Consider the following 21,278-nt stretch of genomic DNA (forward strand, 5'->3'; position numbering starts at 1 on the left):
ATTTCATATGATTCTAATGTTCCTACTTCAGTTTTGAAATGTGTGCCTGCCTGTTATAGAGACATAAGGGGTTTGTATTTCTGTGTGTGGTCTGGTCAGCACGGTTGGGGAGGTGAACTTTGCATATGCAGGGGTTTATAGGGAGACACTCTCCGAGTTGAATCCGCAATGCATTCCATAGATAATCTGACTACTTTTTATGTTTTCATGAATCTCAGATTCTGAACAGCATCATAATGATTATGAGCTTGCGCGCATGAAAAGAATAAAGCAGAACAATGCCATGGCTGTCAAACTTGGCATTAAGGGACTGAAATCAAGTCTGGATGCAATGCAATGCAAACGCTCTCCACCTACAGATTCATGCTCAGAATATGATCCTAACAGTGATTCTGAGCTAGAGGGAGACCTAAGTCAATGTAGCTCCCTAGTGGAGGAGTCAGAGGAAGATGCCCTATCTTATTCACCCATCAAGGTACTTGCTCTAACTTTCCAAGGTTACATTGCTCGCACATATCTTGCAACTGATGCTTTGCATTGCTTCTACTTTGTTGAACTGCCATTAGCTTAGTTTACACATCGTGTATGTGAATACGCCCTGCCTATCCATTTTCAGTACATATTCCATCTGTCATCATACCATATTTATCCATTCAAATGTTGTTCTTGTGTATCAGACGTTCAAAAGGAAGAGGGCGATTGCTGATCGTGGAGGAGCACAAGCAAAGTATTTGGAAAAGGTAGTGGCACCTGATAAATCAAATAGCCCATTAGGTGTAGTTGCAATATCACCTGACCCACAAAATACCCCAACTCTAGCAGACTCTAGCCCTACTACACTGGTCATTTCTGATGCCCCAACTCAGCAGACCCCAACTGCAGCAAACAGTATGATTATGCCAGTTGACATAGCACCAGCTGTACGACGCAAAACCCCCATTCCAGCAAAGAGTACACCAAATCCAGTTGCCAAATCCCTTTTCGAACCAGAGAGAGCCCCAATTGCAGCAAATAGGACCCCTGTTCCATTTCTTCCCAGTTTAGAAGACGAAGCTTATGTTGTTGTCAGGAACTTTGTGCGCATCTTTCCTTCATGGAAAGATTATACCGCAGACACAGAACAATTTCCAGTCTTCCTCCGCAACTTACGCGTAAGTAATGTACTAATGTTATTCATGGTCATTACTGCATATGTTTCTGCTGACAGAAGACACAAGATTTCATTCTTTTAAATAGGCGAGGAGCAAACTGGATTGTGATGACGAGCAAGGGTTGGTTGCGCTTTTCAAGCACTCGTTGATGAAGTATCGTTCCTACCTGAGGCAAGCGCACTTCGATGGCAAGCCTCTGAACGAAATTTCTGTAAAGTCTCCGGTGCTACATTTATCCGACGGTGACTGGAATAATCTTGTTACACATTGGTCTCGGCTGCAGCGTAAGGTACTGTCTATGATATCACATCACAATTTGAACTACATTTCTGCATTTGCCTTAATGTCTCACTTGTACGAAAACTGTTAGCAGAAGAACATTCGTTCTCAAGGGACCACAGAATCTCGCAACTATACTGCACACTGCATTGCTCTTGTGAGTACCTCTTGCCCTGTATGACCATACTTACTTTCATAGCTGTTTGATTATGTAGCATCACTGCACATGTTAGCCTCGTAATCGTCCATTTGGTGGACATTATAAGATCCGTATGGACTCTTACATAAATTTAGAATCAACCCAATGCTTTTGAAGAGGTTTAGCTCTGCAGTCCTCTTGTAAGGACTGAACGTGGTCTATCACTGTACTTACATTAACAGCTACTCCCTCCGTCCCATAATATAAGAACGTTTTGTACAGTACACCAGTGTTCAAAACACTCTTGTATTATGGGAAGAGGGATTGGTTCATTTTGTAGCATTCTGCATCTTATCTCCCTCGCCCACCATTTACTAAAAAAGATCAGATCTATATTTAATCTTACCAACAAGTAGAATACACAGACAATGCCAGTGCAGAAGTGTAGCCCATTGCTCTTGTCAGTACATTTTGTCCTGTAACGCTTGTACTTCCAGGGATTGGTAGTTGATTATGTAGCATCAATCTGCATCTTATCTTCATTATCCTCTATCCCTTCCAGTATTATCATATCTATAATTACTCTCTACAAAATGTAGAGTACAGGCAATGCTTATGAAGAAGATTCTGTGCTGAAATTCTTGAGTTATCCTTCCCTTGACATGGAGAAGGGCATTATAAAGCCGGTGTTAACTGTTAATGTAAGTCAGTCCTTCTAAAGCCTTTATCCTCAACTGCTGTTTAATTTGCTCATACTCCCTATCGTTTACTGCTGTTTAGTTTGCTGTTTCTACCAAAATGCATGTTCGTAAGAACCGTAAGTTCTAAGTTTTACTTGTAAAACCAAATTCCTTATTCATACCATGCACATTACTTAATACTCCCTATATGTATGCTTGTTTTTGTGGATCTATAATCCAGTGTGTGGTGAAGCAGCCCACGTTTGCACCTTGTCATCTCCTGTTTTATCTTACTGATGTGGCTGATGATATGAACAACATGCCATGCACATTATCCAAAATAGATACAATGATTTTCTTTGCCCTTCATCTATGCTTGTTATGTTGACATGGTAATCCAGTAGTGTGGTGAAGCTCCCCGCATTATGAACAATGCCAAATTATGCTATTGATATTTTGAACTTACTCTTTATTTTCTAATTTGAAATTGGATAGAATTGACAGAACAGTTATCATCTTTGTTTATACACGTGCAAAACCTGTCATCTCTCTGCTTTGTTTCAGGGTGATATGCCTGATGGCATGCACAAGTCTGCTGAAGGCTGTGAGACAAACCCAACATATATTGCAGCAAAGAAGGCAAAACATCTTGAAGATAGCGAGACAACCCCAAAGTCTTGTCTTGATGCAGTGTTCAAGTTACTTGAGACTAACAGTCAGACAAGCTCACAGAATTCGTTGTCTGAATCAGTTCGACTTCTTCAGTCCCAAGTTCTAGCAGAAAGGCATTCTGCAACTCAACTTCGACTTGAAGTCCTATCTCTAAGAAAGATTGCGTAGAACACCAATGAGAACCTCATCGCTAAACAGCTAGACCTGGAAGCTATGACCGACATGCTAGGCCGGTCTCACAGCCTTGCTCAGCAGCTTGCGCAGTAGTTCCCCCGCAAGGCTGACCTTTCTTGAACTGTCTTGGAAGTGGTCTCGGTTCAGTATTATTTTGTTACGCTGCAATGGTGCCCAGTTTTTGTAATCTGCTTCTTCGTTGCGCTTTATGATCACTGGTGGCGAACTTTGATGCCCAGTGGATGTAATATGTGTAATAGCCGTGATAGCCTAGCATAAGTTGCTTGCTTATTTATTTCCTTGTTGTCTTGTTTATTTGTTTGCTTGTAGTCAGTGCAGTTCTTTTTCCGTAGTTTGCTAGTGGCTGCAATAACCTATTTTTTAAAACTAGGCCACAATAACCATGGGCTAATATTTACTGTAGTGACACTGGGCCTCCTACGGGCCGTAGAAACAGTGGGCCTTCTACGGGCCGTAGAAACACTAGGCCTTCTACGGGCCGTAGAAACAATGGGCCTTCTACGGGCCGTATCATCAATGGGCCTTATACGGGCCGTATGATCGATTGGCCAAACATGGGCCAATAACAGGCCGCATTATGGCCGTAAACGGGCTAGAGTTGGAATCGTCCGTTCATGGGCCGACCATAACGGGCCATCGTTAATAGGCCGTATTTGATGACGCTATGAAAACGGCCCAACGTATTAACGGACCACAAACGGGCCGACTGTAACCACGGGCTGAATTTGGCCCACAAGCAGAAAATGACAGTAACGGGCCGTAAGTAAACGAATGCTGGAAATGAGCCCAAGAATAAATGGGCTCTGAGAAGGCCGAAAGATAACATGGGCTGGAAACGGCCCAACGGAATAACGGGCCGTTAATGGGTATAAAGTGATACACTGTTCATTACGGGCTAGTTTCACCACGGGCCGTTAATAGGCCAAGAGTTACATAGGGCCTCATATGGGCCGAAAGACATCATGGGCCATACATGGGCCAGAAGTGAAAATGGGCTGGAATCATATTGGATGGCCCAGATGACGCTACTGGGCCTAATTCGGATAGGGCGTAACGGGCCTTGGGTTAGCGGGCTGTAAATGGGCTATATGCGAACAGGCCGTTAACAGGCTTTCCATTGGCCGGCCCGCCACCTTTGACCAAGTCAAACGGGCCGGCCTTTTCACAGGAATGGGCCTCTGTTGGGCCGTGCCACGTGTCGACGTATCATAGGCGCCTTCTATCCAATGAGTGGATGACATCTGTCCCAACGATGAGCTGACACGTGTTTCCTCCAGCCAATGATGATTTTACACGTGGAAAATCCCCATTGGCCGGGGCTGTTAACGGGTTATCGGATCCAAAACCCGACCCGATAGCTTAACAGCGTTCCGTTACGGTGGATGCCACATGTCGGTCACCCTTGACGAAAGCTCTTCTCCGACGCGCGATTTATCGTCATGGAAGTGGACACTTCCGTGATGATAATTTTGGTAATGTCATGGAACACTTCTACGACAGCACAGGTATGACTATCTTGATTTTGTCATAAATTTGTCATGGATGTACATGCATGACAAAAAACGCGACCTACTGTGACAAACACGTATCATCACGGAAGTGTATTTTTTTTGTAGTGCTCGTGGGTCCCCTAACGTATTTCTTCCGCCTATATATATCCATATACCCTAAAACGATCGGGGAACAGAATAGGTCGGGAGTTCCGCCGCCGCAAGCCTCTGTAGCCACCAAAAACCAATCGGGACCCTGTTCTGGCACCCTACCGGAGGGGGGAACCCTCACTGGTGGCCATCTTCATCATCCCGGCGCTCTCCATGATGAGGAGGGAGTAGTTCACCCTCGGGGCTGAAGGTATGTACCAGTAGCTATGTGTTTGATCTCTCTCTCTCTCTCTCTCTCTCTCTCTCTCTCTCTCGTGTTCTTGAGGTGATACGATCTTGATGTATCGCGAGCTTTGCTATTATAGTTGGATCTTATGATGTTTCTCCCCCTCTACTCTCTTGTAATGGATTGGGTTTTCCCTTTGAAGTTATCTTATCGGATTGAGTCTTTAAGGATTTGAGAACACTTGATGTATGTCTTGCCGTGCGTATCTGTGGTGACAATGGGATATCACGTGATTCACTTGATGTATGTTTTCGTGATCAACTTGCGGGTTCCTCCCATGAACCTATGCATAGGGGTTGGCACACGTTTTCGTCTTGATTCTTTGGTAAAAACTTTGGGGCACTCTTTGAGGTTCTATGTGTTGGTTGAATAGATGACTCTGAGATTGTGTGATGCATATCGTATAATCATACCCACGGATACTTGAGGTGACATTAGAGTATCTAGGTGACATTAGGGTTTTGGTTGATGTGTGTCTTAAGGTGTTATTTTACTACAAACTCTAGGGCTGTTTGTGACACTTATAGGAATAGCCCAATGGATTGATCGGAAAGAATAACTATGAGGTGGTTTCGTACCCTACCATAATCTCTTCGTTTGTTCTCCGCTATTAGTGACTTTGGAGTGACTCTTTGTTGCATGTTGAGGGATAGTTATATGATCCAACTATGTTATTATTGTTGAGAGAACTTGCACTAGTGAAAGTATGAACCCTAGGCCTTGTTTCCTAGCATTGCAATACCGTTTACGCTCACTTTTATCGCTTGCTACCTTGCTGTTTTTATATTTTTCAGATTACAAAAACCTATATCTACCATCCATATTGCACTTGTATCATCATCTCTTCGCCGAACTAGTGTACCTATACATCTTACCATTGTATTGGGTGTGTTGGGGACACAAGAGACTCTTTGTTATTTGGTTGCAGGATTGTTTGAGAGAGACCATCTTCATCCTACGCCTCCCACGGATTGATAAACCTTAGGTCATCCACTTGAGGGAAATTTTCTACTGTCCTACAAACCTCTGCACTTGGAGGCCCAACAACGTCTACAAGAAGAAGGTTGCGTAGTAGACATCAGAGGCCCGACAGAATAAGTGCCAAAACAAAGTGTTCTTAGTTAGACGCCCGCCCGTTGCCATGGGCTACAACACATGCACGAGTTTCTAGAACTACTTCTTTAGAATTTGTAATATTGTCCAATGCCATGTTGTCATATGGTAATTTTATTATCTTCCCCAAAAATCAACATGCTGGCGTTTAAGCAGAAGGGCATTCAATCAACTAGGAACTAATGGTAACAAATAAATATCAGCGATATAGTTCATTCCTTTGCAAATTTGTGAAGTAGCAGCACATCACATCACATAAATCACAAGGCTGCAAAAAAGATAGGGTTGCAACATTACTGACTACCAAGAAATCAATAGCTGGATGACAGACGTGGAGGCACGATGATGCGGTTCTCACTGCTTGCACAAGGTCTGGACAACACATAATCGACAAGCACAACTTTCGCCCATAGGACCATTCATCTCCATCATCTCGCACACTGAATCAACATAGCGCGACCTTAGACTGAAGGATCATTCGTCTCCTTCATGCCCTTGTCGGTTGGAGCAGCCATTGGGAATGGAGGAGAGGGACCCAGCACTCCACATCCAGAAAATCAAGGGACTCGAGACATGGCCCTCTTGAGCCTCCTATAAGCAGCCACCAATTTACATAACAAAAAGCAGTAAAAATTCACACTATAAGAAACAACGGTGTTAAGCATTGAACTCACTTCCTCATGAACTGGAGTGAGGCAACTATATTCAACACCTCTTAGAATAAATGATGATCCAAAGTTCCAAACTCATCAACATTGTTAGACTGTCAGGCCATCCGAGTTCATGATATTAGGAATCCCCTTTGACTTTGAGTGCATCTGCAATTGTTGGAAACCACGATAAAAATAGTGACATTCCATTGAACATGCCGGCGGAAAATCATTGCCAGATGGTACCAGGATATAAATCGCTTGGGCTCGTCGAAGATGACAATAAAGCAGCCAGGCCACCGACCTTCTCTATCATCTTCTCGCACAGTCGCAAACCACCACGGCTGCCCATGATGAACAAGGATGAAGCATAGGAGCAAGTAGATCGAATGGGAAACAAGGCAGAGTTTTACTCATGTTTAGACCCTCGTAAAAGAGGTAATATCCTACTCCTGCTCGCGTGTATTGATTTGTGTACATGGGTTACAAGGATTGAGGCATTGAGCAATATCTTTGTGATTCTGTACCTAGTTGATCTAGCCTCGACTTATATCGGTAACGGGGTTTAGGGTTACATGTTCTAACTTCTAAATCTGTTAGAGGAGTCCTCATGAACCATGGCCCAGGCCAATTGTCCCATGGCATAACCGACCTAGGAGGCCCCAGGACGACCTACTTGGGCGGATTCCGATAAGGTGAGGCGCCCTTGGGCCATAACAACATCAAGCCTATTGTTATGCGTGGCTACTCCGTTTTTCTTGCTCAACGCCGAGTTGGTGGCGTTCTCGCTCCTCTCTCTATCATCGTTTGTATTTTGATTTGCTTTGTAATTTAAGAAGGTTTTCTCACCAACTTATGTCGGATTGGCCATTTGGGTTATAAAGTAGGGCAAAAGCCTAATTCGAGATATGTCATTGGATGGTTAGAAGGACAGTGGTATCTCCAGTCCACTAGAATTCAAGTCTTAGACTTGACACCGGTGCTTGCATTTTTCTGAATTTATTTCCGGCCTTCCAGTGATGTGCGTTCAGTGGAGGAGACGTTCCCGTCGACTAGAAGGTGATTGTGACGACTTTGTCATTTTCAAGATGATGTGTCGATTCAGTCTCTCGGAGGTGCTTATAGGGGTAGGGATGTGCGTGCGTTCATGGGGATAAGTGTATGTGCGTATGTATGAGTGTCGGCGTCTGTACTGTGTTAAAAAAACTAGTTAGATCACCATCGATTTTTTAGTGGTTTCTTTTTGTTTCCGCCCAAAGGGAAGCTAACTTTTTTCGCCAGTTTAAGGCCCAGTAAGTTCTGCAATAGAGGCCAACGAATAAATTGCCCAGACCCAATAGGCATATAGGCTTCTAAACCCTCACCACGGCATTTCCTATTTGGCGCCACAGGCGCCAGTTAACGTGCATTTTGTTAACTGTCGTCCGTGGCGTCCGTAAATGGGCCAGCCCATCTAGGGGCCGATTGACGATTTTTTTTTGAAAATTCTGTGAACTTTTTTGAGATTAATGAACTTTTTTGAATATTGATGAACTTTTTCGAAATTTAATGAACATTTGTCTTGAAAATGGATGAACTTTTTTTGATTTATGAACTTTTTTTCAGTTGCATGAACTTTTTCTAAAAATACATGAATTTTTTTTCAATTTCTACAAACTTTTTTCAAATTTAACGAACTTTTGCTAAATTGCATGAACTTTTTTTCAATTTGAATGAACTTTTTTCAAATTGATGAACTTTTCAAAAAATTATGAACCTTTTTTAAAGATGTGAACGTATTTTTTTCAAATGGATGAACTTTTTTTCTTTAAATCTGTAAACGATTCTTCATTTCATATTTTTAGTTTCGTAAAAAAAAATTAAAACTTGAGGCAGCACGCTAGTGGGCCGACTCATGCTAGCAGCGCTGCAGGCGCCGGATCGTTAACGGGCGCCTGCAGCGCTGTATAGGAGCTCCCTCGCCACACCCATAGGCTAATTAGATTTGCTTTTTCTCTTTCTCCCGGTAGACATTTGTGGTTGGGAGCTTCTCATGATGTGAACTCCATTCCTGTAAGAGGCAAGAGCACTGCAGACCCACAAACTTGCAATGAATGTAATAGTTTAGTCCGCAAACTTGCAAAAGGTGATCACCTCATCCCTAAACTTGCAATGTATGTGAAGATTTAGTCCAAGGCCAATCAAAAATTGACAAATGGCGCAACGATGGCCACGTCGTGGCCACCCGCTCGACCCGACATTTTTATGAAAACCCCCTCCATCTTTATAGAAATCATGAACGTTGTTGCACTTGCGCCTACATGCCGAGGGCGCTGCTAGCAATTTGGCTAGGATTGGCGGCTGCCATACCTCAAATTCCACCAATAAATATACTGGTATATATATATGAGTACTAGTATGTGTGCATCTTGATTATAATTGATAAGGTATTATACGTGTTGAGCCAGCTGAGTTGATTGCTGACTTGCTGATGGTCCTGATGCAATTGCAAGTGGTCTTGCTAGTTACACTCCACGCACAAATCAACACACATTCGCCGGTTTCAAAACTCTGGAAAGTGGAAATTATTTCGTTGCATGGCCAAATGTGTGCAACAGCAAACAACACGCAGGGAGCGGCAATGGTCGGCACTAAATCGGGCCATATGAGGACGCAAGCGCGACTGAGCACAAAATGGAATAGAATAAGAAGATCAAGTAATGAATGAAAGTGTTCTAAAAATGTAAAGAATGAAAGTTAATTTAGAATTGAAATTGAACTTTGAATTTTGAAGCAAATTTTGTTGCCGTCTGCCAAAATAAGCTCAAATATTTTAGGTATCCCCTATTAACAAAACTAATTGATTGGTTTTGAATTTTGATTGTGCTTGTTAAACACAAAGTATTTATATAACTAATATTTAGTGAGCTCTTGCGTAATTACATTATATGTACATGGTTTTCTCCTTAGTAGATATCGCCACACCTAAGAATTATTCTTGCCTCCGCCACTGGCAGTAATTAACACAGTTTCAGTACTAGTTTCAACAATGACATAGTCCAACACATTTTTCTTTGTTGGTGTCCAATCCACATGATGATGTACATCTGAGATTGAGTATCCAGAGTATCCAGAGCGCCTCAAATGGGTCTTACTCGCATTTGGTGACAGATCCTACTAAACAAGCACAAGATAATGACCATTTTCACATAAATGATGGCAACCCACTTAACATTTACAGATGAGGCCAATTAGTCGATGCTTATTTTTCTCGGGCAATGCATATTTGCTTTTTTTGTGAGAATTGCATATTCGCATTACATCACGCTAGGATGTCGAGCGGGTGAGGACAGTGGTGGTGGTTCATTCGGGTGAAATGTTTCTGATGGTTATATTTAGTTTGTTTCTAGGGAAGGTTATACTTAGTTGTGTGTGTGACCAAACTTGCTGCATCTACACAAAAAACTTGCTTTTTTTGTTGAGCGGAACACAAAAAACTTGCTGGACAGGTGAGCCGTCTATCTAGAAGGTTGGGCTAACACAACACCAGCGTATGTTGGTGGCGAGGACGCGACTGCCTCGCTTGTAGCGAGGCACGGTCTAGCCTCGCGTCAAGCAGCGCCCGGAACGAGCAAGCAAATTAGGGACTGCAAGCATTGAGCATTTTTTTTACTTTTTTTTTTCACAGTTTTGCTTTAATTTTACCTTTGCTTATAATTATAAATATATCTATTCTGAAAATCAATTTACATACATAATTGAAAAATGTTAGTCGTGCATTTAAAAATGTTAACATGAATAAAAAATATTTCTAATGTATACAAAAAATGTACAATGTCCGTGAAAAAATGTAGACATCAAAATATATATATATGAGAAAAAAGATAATCATGTATTTTAAAATTTTAGGTCTGCATACAAATATATTTCAGGTGAATAAAAAAGGTACAATATGTATAAAAAAGTAGACATCTAAACATATATATGAGCGTGTTACCTGTAATAAGTTTTTTTGGCAGCTACTTTAGGTTATGGCTAAGAGTTGTGAATCATCCTTGACGTGGACTTTCGCCTAGGCTTTTATAATAAAAATTTCGGGAAAGGGGCTCTTTGATTAAAAAATATAGATATGAAAAAATATACCATGTGTGATTTTCATAAAGGTGGAGGGGTATTTCATAAAAACACCGGGCCGAGCGGGTGTGCTATAACGCGTTCAGCGTGGCGCCATTTGTCAATTTTTGATTAGCTTTGGACTAAATCTTCACATACATTGTAAGCTTAAGAATAAAATGATCACTTTTTATAAGTTTGTGGACTAAATCATCACATTCATTACAAGTTTATGGGTCTATACTGCTCTTGCCTCTTCATGTAAACCTTACCAATATTCAATAAAGCCTAGATGCTTTTCGCTAAAAAAACACACACCCTTGTGCGAGATTCCATTTCCACTTCTCGCCCGAAACCCCAGCCATGGCGATCGCCGCGGATTCCACCGCCGAGCAAGCCCCGAACCCTGCTCCCCACGAGCCTTCGGACGAGCCCCGCAAGGCTCCCGACCAGCCCGACCGTGGCGAGGACAATGGGGTCGACTTCGACGAGGAGGACGATCCAGAGGAGCTGGACGGGCCGGCGGCGTACAAGGAGAAGGTGAAGGCCGTCTTCCGTCGCCTGCACGCCGAGCCCGTCCGCATCCGCGTCCACGACGTCATCATCAGGGGCAATTTCAAGACCCGCGGCTCCCTCATCGAGGCGGAGGTCGGCGACCTGCTCCGCTCTCCCGGTACCGTGCAGGGCCTGGTGCGCGCCTCCAGCCATGCCAACGCGCTGCTGCGCCGTCTCGACGTGTTCGACTCCGTCTCCATCACCCTCGACGCCGGTCCGCCGGGGTTCCCCGGTACTGCGAACGTCACCATCCAAGTCGTGGAGGCGGCCAGACCCTACAATCGTGGCATCTTCTTCTTCCCCAAGAAAGAGGTGAAGATCTCTGTAAAATTGCAACGCAAGTTCCTTCAGTTTGTTATTTCTTCCGTTAGTGATGTGTTGGTCAGATGAAGTGGTGCTGAATTAGTTTGGATTCGTTACTGCTACTATGTGTGTAATTTAATTATTGCATTGCTGGCATGTTCTAAACCAAGGATGCTCAAAAGTGGCCACTTTTTTAGCTACATTACCCGACTGTTGGTAGAATTAGAGGTAACACTAATCAGTAGTCATGTGCTGTTACTCATTGTATGAATAGGAAAATTTTAATGCTTGGAGTCTTACTTTGGTTGCTTTGGTGCGTTCGTTTATCACCTAAGTTAGCATCCGCCCTCTCGAATGAATACATCTATTTATCTTAATAATTTTGTAGGATTTGTATAGATTATCAGACACAACCATTTGGTGGTGTGGCTACACTCAATTCTTCATCGCTATTTGAGAACACTCAATTGGTTACCATTTTATTATCTTGAGTGAAGCATACAACTGTGAACCATCTCTTATCCACGAAAACCACTTAACTATTGTCGATAAGGAAACATATATTTTGACGGTTGATCTAGATCATAGTAAATACACCGTATTACGTGACGCCATTCTAGTCAGAAAACAGAACCATGCAAACATCTTATTATTTGGGTAAAATAGGTAAATTGGTTTGTTAGGTGACGTCATTCTAATGTCTAGTATACACTTAGTGTTAACAACATAAGAGCAGAAGATTGCATTGGAGGTCTTGAGTAATACGTGCCTTCTTTTTTAACTGCATTCAGTATCTGAAATGTTTTCAGGAATGATGCTTATATTATATTCAGGTAATATCATGGCCAGTTGAAGGATGGTTCATGTTGAAGAACCTATTTGGTTACGGGGACATGTGGGATGTTTCAGGGGAATATGGTTGGGATCAGTCATCAAAGATAGACATTGGAGTGTACCTGCCAAGATTGAAATCAATACCAACACCTTTGACGGCTCGGGCATCAATCCTTTCCGAAGATTGGCTGAAGTTTTCATCATACAAGGAGCGTCTTCTTGGCCTTAAGTTTGGTTTGCTTTCAACCTGGCACCATAACTTGTCTTATGATCTGGCATGGCGTACCTTAACTGATCCCTCACAAATGGCATCAGAATCCATAAGGAGGCAGCTAGGCCACAATCTGCTTTCTGCACTGAGTTATGCATATAAAATAGATAAAAGAGATTCAGAATTCCGGCCAACAAAAGGATATGCATTTGTCTCAACTTCTCAAGTTGGTGGTCTATGGAAAAATGGATTACGATTCTTCCGCCAGGTTCTTATGCAACTAACTTCTCGTGGTTAATCTTCCATGCAAAATTTATGCCTACTTTACCCTCATTGCATTTTTGCTTTCTATGTCAATCATTGAAGGGGAGCCTTGGCGCAGCGGTAAAGCTGTTGCCTTGTGACCATGAGGTCACGGGTTCGAATCCTTGAAACAGTCTCTTGCAGAAATGCAAGAAAAGGCTGCGTACGGAAGACCCAAAGTGGTCGGACCCTTCCCCGGACCCTCCGCAAGCGGGAGCTATGTGCACCGGGCTGCCCTTTTTAATATGTCAAACATTCAGTACCTACTGTTTATCTGCTTTGGGTGGGGAGCTACGTGCACTGGGCTGCCCTTTTTAATATGTCAAACATTCAGTACCTACTGTTTATCTGCTTTGTATTAGCTGCACTGTTAAGTAACCTGTGAAATAAATCAAGGAAAAAGAAGCCTAGGTGTTAATTGTGTGTTTTACCACTGCCTAGCGATTATATCACCTAAGCGCACACTTGAGCGTTTTGTTTTTCACCAAGTAACGCGCCAAATCCAGGAATGTGCTTTGTACCAGCATTACCATTTCATTAGAATACACTGTTAGATCGAATAATCCAAGAGTGATGGAGACCCTTACCACAATCAATAAGTAATTTCTTGTGAAACCATAGGAAGATGGATGTACAAAAGAGTGACTGTGCAAGGCCCCAGTATTTAATGCAAGTAATATCTGTTCTCTTTGGTTTTAATAAATTCCGTATGTCAGTGGAAATCTAGAATATATTGCAATTGACCATGTTACCAAAAACTCTCATTGTTTGTGAGTGACTTGTTTGTGGGGAGATTACCAGTGGAAAATAACTGTAAGTTCAATAAGAGATAGATATCAAAACTTAGCATGATCTTAACTGAATAATTTGGCATTGAACTATTTGGAAGGAATGTTCTAATGGATCACGGTCCTGAAGACAACTTTCAAATTCTTCCTCACACTTATAGCTTCACATCCCAATAGCGAACATAACCAACCATCCGAGGTCATATTATTTGAAATTAAGCCATCGGAAGTCATATTATTCTTCCTCACACGTACAGTAACTTCACATTCCAGTAGAGAACATAATCAATCATCCGAGGTCAAATTATTAGCACTTGAGCCATCAAATTAGTCAACTATCTGATGACTGTGCGAAGGGCAGCTGAGTACTCGCCACCTGGTGGTGGAGCCAAGGTTGGGCCGGGCCCCAGACCAACCTAGGTCGGACATGATAAACAATGTCAAACAAATGTTACCATCGTCCTCAGGATTCCGGTGTTACGACCCAGGCCACGGCCTGGCTTTTGGCTTCAAATAACCTTACCAGTGTCAATATGCAGCAATTACAAGTATTTGAGGTTTCTGGTATCTACTCACGGTTGGATAAATCAGTGTTCAGTTCATCTTTTTGATCTATCATGGATAACTTATGTTGAGTAATGCATTAGAAATCAATGCATTAGGTTACGAAAATCATGTATTAGAGTTTTAGGTACGTAAATTATTGCCATTTTTTCGTCATCAATACGTGTGTTTGGAGATATTTGGTCTGACTTTACGTGACCCAGTTCATGTGGTAAGTTTTGTTTCGATTTGGGAAGATAATTAATTACTATCCTTGGTAGGATATAGAAGAATTATTGCTCATTTGTTGGTAGTGCTCACTGTTTATTGATGAGTTATGTTTACCATGCACAATGTGATTTGAGATTTCTTGGTAGGAGCTCCTTTTGTTCTTTTCACATGAGTGGTGAACATCCAAAACTTGCATCACTCTGTTCCGCTTACCATACGGATTGCCCACTTACCCTGTTGTCCATGAGATTATTTATAATAATTGGCGAGTATTGTCATGAAAGCTGCATATAGTTAAGAGCTACACCTGGGGTGTAGGTTCTTTGATACTCTTTATCTCTGTTAAGAGTTCACTGTTGGTGTCTCTGCTATGGATGTTAGTACAGTTCATCAAAGAAGCACCAGTTTCATTATGACTGGCTAATGGTCACATGTTTCTCAAGGACTTGGACTGGAAAGGAGGAGAGTTAATAGGATTAGAAAAGATCTCAGTTTAATAAGGAAAGATCTAATAAGTCTAATTGTATTGTCCTATTAGGACTTACGAGAGGTCAAGGGCCTAATCATCCACTATATAAAGGTGGCATGTATTTATCTACGTTTGAGACAGGCAATAACAGACAATCTACTCGCTCAAAGTTATTCTAGTTTCAAATTATGTCTACCCAGTCACCTGTAGCCATGCTGGCTATCTTCAGCACGGTAGTTATCCATTGCGAATCAAGGTCCACAACAGTCTTGGTCATTTCTCTCATTCTCTTTTGTTGGTTTTGGGTTGTGGCCCTTGGATTGGTGCGTTATAACTATTTTTCATCATAAAGGCGAATATCACCTTATTCGAAGTTCCAGAGAAAGTTGGCGACCTTATGGCCAACCTTAATCAAAGCCATATGAATTGTACGGTTGTGATAGGTGTGGAAGTAGTGGAACCAATCCTTCTAATGCAATGCTACAGCACATTTGAATATGGGTAGCAAAGAGCGCTTGTGCTCCAACTCAGACCAATCAACTTGACACCTGCACATCACCTCCTTGACTCGTACTATCCACTATGAGGACCATGCCTGTTGGCACAATACCCTTGCCTCATGGCTTTGTTATAGATAGTATCTTCTAAATGGAATGAGGCAGAAGGAAGCATCCGAAAAGGACGGAAACCTAGAAGTTTGTAATTTTGTCAAATGAGTTTCCAGATAGAAGCCTTGTGAATATTTTCTCACCAAACATCACTGTTTTCTTTGCTGCAGGGGTTTAATGTTCGCGGCGCTGTTCCATTCGGTTTTTGCAATGCTGCCCTTAATGTTGGCATATCAGCAGGGGTGATTCTACCTTTGAGCAGAGGATTTATGGAATTGCCTTCACCTGTCCCTGATAGATTTTACCTAGGAGGTCTTTCTTCCCCTGTATGCAGCCTTGGTGTGATATCATCTCTGTTGGGTTTCAAAACAAGAGGAGTTGGCCCATCCGAACCACAGAGATCTGTCCCAGGCGAGTCAGTTACGGTCGACGCTGCTGCCTCTACAGGGAGGGATTACTTGGGAGGCGATCTTGCTGTTTCTGCATTTGCTGATCTATCCTTTGATTTGCCCCTAAAGCTGTTCAGAGATAATGGAATTCATGGTCATGCATTTCTTTGTGCTGGAAATCTTGCCAAGTTGTCTGAGGGTGAGTTTAAGAATTTCTCATTCCCTGAGTTTCGGCGCACATTCAGAAGCTCTGCTGGTGTTGGCATTGTCTTTCCAACCTCACTTTTCCGGATGGAGGTATGTTTTGAGATCTCGATCTTTCATTATGCGATCCTTAGTGTTTGTTAGGTGACTAATCCATGCTATTGGGCTTCATTGTTCCAGTTAAATTACTGCCATATCTTGAAGAAACATGAACATGATCATGGAAAGAGTGGAATTCAGTTCAGCTTCTCCTTGGAGTAGATGTTAGAAAGTGGAGCAACATTTTTGACCTGTTGAAGAATATTGCGTCCTATTGCACTGAACCATTTATCTTCGTTGCTGAGTCAGCTGTTTAACAAGTACTCCCTCCGTCTGAAAAAGCTTGTCCCTCAAATGGATGTATCACCAAGTTAGTGCTAGATACATCCATTTGAAAGACAAGCTAGGGACAAGGTTTCTCAGACGGAGGGAGTAGGAGACTAGTCGATCCGTCATCCGATATATTTGACATCTCGTGGTATGATCGAGAACTGGAAGGGTGTTGGGTGCTGTATTAAATTTATTCGATTTCACGGTGTTGCCATGTTTTGAAGTTGTCTTATTGGCTCGATAGAGATTACGTTGTTGCTTTAAATTGTGATGGTTGATACTGGGTAGAATATTACATGTTGTTATGTTGGCAGGAGTTTACATCATGGAGTTGGGAGGCCCTTCTACTTGTATGCATGCTTTTTATTCTGACCATTTTGACTGATTGTGTGTGCTCTATAGAATAGTACGTGTTGTCAAGTGTTGTGTGGTCGAGGTCTGAAGAAAAGCTCCAGTGTCAGGGCGCGCAAACAGCTGGTGAACTGGGCAGAAATCAGTTGCACATCTCATCAGGGTTCTTTGGTTTCTTCGGGGTTTCCTTTTCTTGAAAAAGCTATCTCTTTCTTGATTCCCACACCTCAAATGCACATCATCCCTCCTTGATCTGTTGATTCATCTGATCCACTATGGTCACGGTCACTCTGTTTGCTATTGTTAGCTTTGTATTGTACATTTGCACCACATAGTTGATCATGGTGGAAAACTGCCGACATGCTTGAAAAGTCTGTTCATTCTACACCAAACGACCAACAATTGCAGAAGTTCCAATTTACATGCTATCACTAGATCATGTCGTCGTATGTCGTATCATCTTGGCAGGATCTACAGGTGAGGAAGGGTTGAGTGTCGACGGCCTTCATCGAGACTTCTCAAGTACAGTGGCCAGGTAGGCGTCCAGCTTCTCGTTCTGCTCCCTGGCGACGAACCTGATGCAGATGGGCGGCGTGACGTCGTACCTGGCGAGCAGCGCGTAGGGGATGGAGAAGAGCCCGTCACCGCAGATGAGCCCGGACGCGAGCACCGGCCCGAACGCCTGCGCGCCGTCCCTGTCCGACCTGGTCCACAGGTAGAGCACCAGGCTGCCGACGCACATGTCGATGGCCACCGCCGGCACCAGAAGGAACGACATGGCCATGCCGGTGACGCTCGGGATGAAGTTCCGCGCGCGCCACTTGTAGTGCACCGCCGCCTCCCGCAGCGCGCACACCGCCAGCGCCAGCACGAAGAAGCCCACGCTCATGCTCAGGCAGTGCCTGGGCAGGTCCAGGTCGCCGACGCCGACCACGGCGATGGCCCGGTAGATCTTGGCCAGCGGCACCTGGTAGATCTTGTTCCCGGCCTCCTCGTAGAAGTGGTGGAACACGGTGAACACGGCCGGGTTGACGACGCAGCCGATGCCGGTCCCGATGACCTGGCTCACGAAGAGCGCCCGCGGCGAGGTGAGCGTCAGGTACCCGGTCTTGAAGTCCGACATGAAGTCGGAGGCGGTGGAGACGACGGACGAGACGACGCCGCAGATGACGAGGCTCCCCACCACCCCGCCGTTGCCGTACCCGATCCACGACGCGAACAGCAGGATCACCAGCTTGCTGTACTGCGCCGCGAAGTTGGTCTCGGCCACGCCCGTGCCGTAGGCGTTGCAGAAGGCCAGCAGCGGCGCGAACACGTACGCCGTCGCCACGTGGTAGTGCCGCACCTGGCCGTAGAGGCGCGGGATGGCGACGGTGGACAGCAGCGCCAGGGCCGCGTAGCCGCCCATGGCCAGGGTGCCCGGGACGTGCTCCCGGAGGAACACCTGCGTCCGGCGCCGGTCGTCGAAGCTGAGCACGTTGCGCGGCACCGCGTTGGCGTCGGAGAAGGACCGCAGCGCCTCCGCCGCCTCCAGCTGGTGGTGCCGCATCGTCTGCAGGGTCCTCACCATGATCACCACCAGCTGGAAGATGCCGTCGCCCAGGATCATGCCTATGGCGCCAAACACCTGAAATTACATTAGCAGTCGGATGGAGCGTGCGTGCATGTGCTCCTCGTCGAGATCTGTTGGTCGATCAGAAACTACGTACCTTGTAGCCGTTGATGCCACGCAAACTGCCTTCCTGGAGATCGGCGGCGTACCAGCTCCCCTCTTTGGTTTCGATGTAGGGCCACATGAATCCCCAGGAGACGATGGCCCCGACCAGCATCGAGATGTTTATCAGGTAAGGGCTGATCATCCCGACGCCGACGTATGTCCCGTTCAAATTGAGGTAGAAGCTGCATGCAAGTATCACACAACACAAGTAGCTTTCACTCATCATCTCTAGCATGTAGTTTTCGGTTGGAGTGCGACATGTAGAATGATGGATGGATAAGTTACGTACCCGCGATTGAAGGCGTCGAGCCCAAATGAAGGGAAGAAGGTCATGCCACAATGCGGTCCGCCGGAGTAGAACCATTGGAAGATGGACATGAGAAAGCTTCCCAGGCACGACTGGATCATCAGAGACACTTGCTTCCTGCGTTATGAAACAGAGGCACTCCAATGCATTACTCAACCCAGCGTTATCTTATCTTGTTGCTTGCTACTGGAGTTGAGCAGGAGCTAGGTTTCATGCATGTGATTTAGTAGCTCCGTACGTGCTTACTTTGCTTGCATGGCTCCGTAAGGGGTATGGAAGCTGTTGATGAGGTGAGCCGTAGCTGAGCCGCTCGGAAACGTCAGCCGGTGCCGGATGATCATCGTCTACACGTTAACCGGCCGGCGGTGCAGTAGGAATGCATCAGAGAGCTATAAGTTAAGGTGCACGTACCGACGTACGGTTCAAGTTTTATCTCATTGGCGCCGCACGTAGGTAGGTACCTTCCTCATGGGGATAATGGCGAGAATTCCGACGAAGCTGATGAGGAAGTAGAAGGCCATAATCCGGGGTAGCGTCGGCTCGCTGACGTTTCTGCCGTGGACCTCGCCGGTGTTGATCTTCTCCGCCGTCCTATGGTCCATGGCGAGCAGGTACGACCCGAACCCTCCTAATCAATTAACAACGCCGCAAACACACGCGAAATCAAGGCACCGGCCGAGCAGAGGAGATTCATGGCCGACGATCGACCGACGTGGCAGGCGAGGCGAGGCGTACCGCTGTAGGTCATGCTGGCGCAGGCGACGACGCAGGTCTGGACGACGACGTTCTCGTGGCGGGTGAAGGGGACGTAGGACACGCCGAGCTTGTCGAGCAGGCGCGTCCACGCCTTGAGGAGGAAGAAGCCCAGCAGGCCGGCGGTGATGTTCAGCGTGGGGACGATCCCCGACGTGAACACCAGGTTCATCATGACGCCGCTGAAGGCCGCGCCCAGGACCAGGCTCGCCACCACGGCGCGCGGCGTCACCTGCTCCGTCCATGGCGGGATGGTCTGCTCCTCGAACGCGCGCTCCGTCGACGGCCCCTCCCGCGGGTCGCCGATCGGCTCCATCGATTATCGCCCCCACGCCTGCGAGCGAGTGCCGGCCTCTATCGCCCAGGTTGTGCATGCATGCATGGATGCATGCAGTTGACTATTTGGGAATGGAGGAGCGACGAACGAACATGAGGGGTACATCGTTTGGCTTCTGCAGTTACTATTATTGACGCCCTAATGGGAGTGGCCTGTTCAAGCAGGGACAGAACCTTCTTCTGTTCTTCATACTCCCGGAACAAAATTATAGAGGGGAGCAATATAGAGAGTGGTTTCCATCGTTCGTGATTGCTCTGAGATCCGGGCTACTTTTTAGGTTGTCAAGATTAACCTGGTTTTAAAATGTTTCGTTCGGTTTTGTCTTGTTTCAATGTGTATCATCATGTTTCGTTGTGCACCAATAAAAAAGAATGCACTTGTTTTGAATCTGGTTTGCTGATACACGGTTATACGCAATGAAACATTAAGATATACTTTGAAACTGAAAGAAACCCCAATGTAACTCTTTGAAACAAGACAAATTCTGAAAACAACAAAAATGTAGCATGAATCTCAAAGCAACCATGGACGACGGATCCATGCACAGTATCCTCTGCACACTAGAATAGCTTTTCTCTTTATATGAAAATAATAATGCATTGTTTTCTTTTGCGGGGAATAATGCATTGTTGGTGTAATGAAAAAAAATCATAACTTGGCACTATGCAAATCGATGAGATTGCCGAGTGTCCTGCTCTTTGTTGAGTGTCTGCATTCTGTCGGGCACTCAACAAAGGCCCTTCTAAAACTGAGTGCAGTGGAAAAAGCACTCGGCACAAAGCCAACACTCACCATAGTCTTGCCTTTGCCAAGCGCAGACTAGAAAACACAACAAAGAGTCGGGTACTCGGCAAACACATAACACCTCTCCCAGCTCACGGCGGTTGACGGAGGGTTGACAATGTTATCGTGTCTGTCGATACAAGGTTTACATGGGAAACCCAGACACATATAGCAAATAAAAAACAACGGCCAACTTTTGATCGACATTTAAGCCGCACCTGAGGACTGAGTGCTGGACTATAAATTTTCACAAAAAAAGGACCATAAATATGTTGTGCACCTTACTGTATCAGCGTGATCTTTTGAATGAACTGGATTCAAAATTTAAACCCTTTTTTGAAAAAAAAATGAAAAATCCAGCACCC

At 44.7% G+C, this 21,278-nt stretch overlaps 2 protein-coding genes across 2 annotated transcripts; one reads left to right on the forward strand and one right to left on the reverse strand.

The window, feature by feature from the left end:
* The first annotated feature begins 11,155 nt into the window (after window positions 1–11,155).
* On the forward strand, window positions 11,156–16,884 carry LOC123062481 (SAM50-like protein SPAC17C9.06). Its single transcript, XM_044486015.1, has 4 exons — window positions 11,156–11,725; window positions 12,550–13,029; window positions 15,874–16,389; window positions 16,477–16,884. The coding sequence occupies exons 1-4, from the start codon at window positions 11,222–11,224 to the stop codon at window positions 16,555–16,557; spliced, it is 1,581 nt and encodes a 526-aa protein (XP_044341950.1). The 5' UTR covers window positions 11,156–11,221; the 3' UTR covers window positions 16,558–16,884.
* A 474-nt stretch (window positions 16,885–17,358) lies between these two features.
* LOC123058743 (probable metal-nicotianamine transporter YSL18) lies at window positions 17,359–20,207 on the reverse strand. The gene is made up of 6 exons (XM_044481435.1): window positions 19,776–20,207; window positions 19,502–19,668; window positions 19,287–19,384; window positions 19,023–19,157; window positions 18,726–18,915; window positions 17,359–18,643 (listed from the first exon to the last, which is right to left on the reverse strand). The coding sequence occupies exons 1-6, from the start codon at window positions 20,107–20,109 to the stop codon at window positions 17,522–17,524; spliced, it is 2,046 nt and encodes a 681-aa protein (XP_044337370.1). The 5' UTR covers window positions 20,110–20,207; the 3' UTR covers window positions 17,359–17,521.
* Window positions 20,208–21,278: the final 1,071 nt, after the last annotated feature.

Source organism: Triticum aestivum, chromosome 3A (assembly GCF_018294505.1).
Source record: "Triticum aestivum cultivar Chinese Spring chromosome 3A, IWGSC CS RefSeq v2.1, whole genome shotgun sequence".
Lineage (NCBI taxonomy): Eukaryota > Viridiplantae > Streptophyta > Magnoliopsida > Poales > Poaceae > Triticum > Triticum aestivum.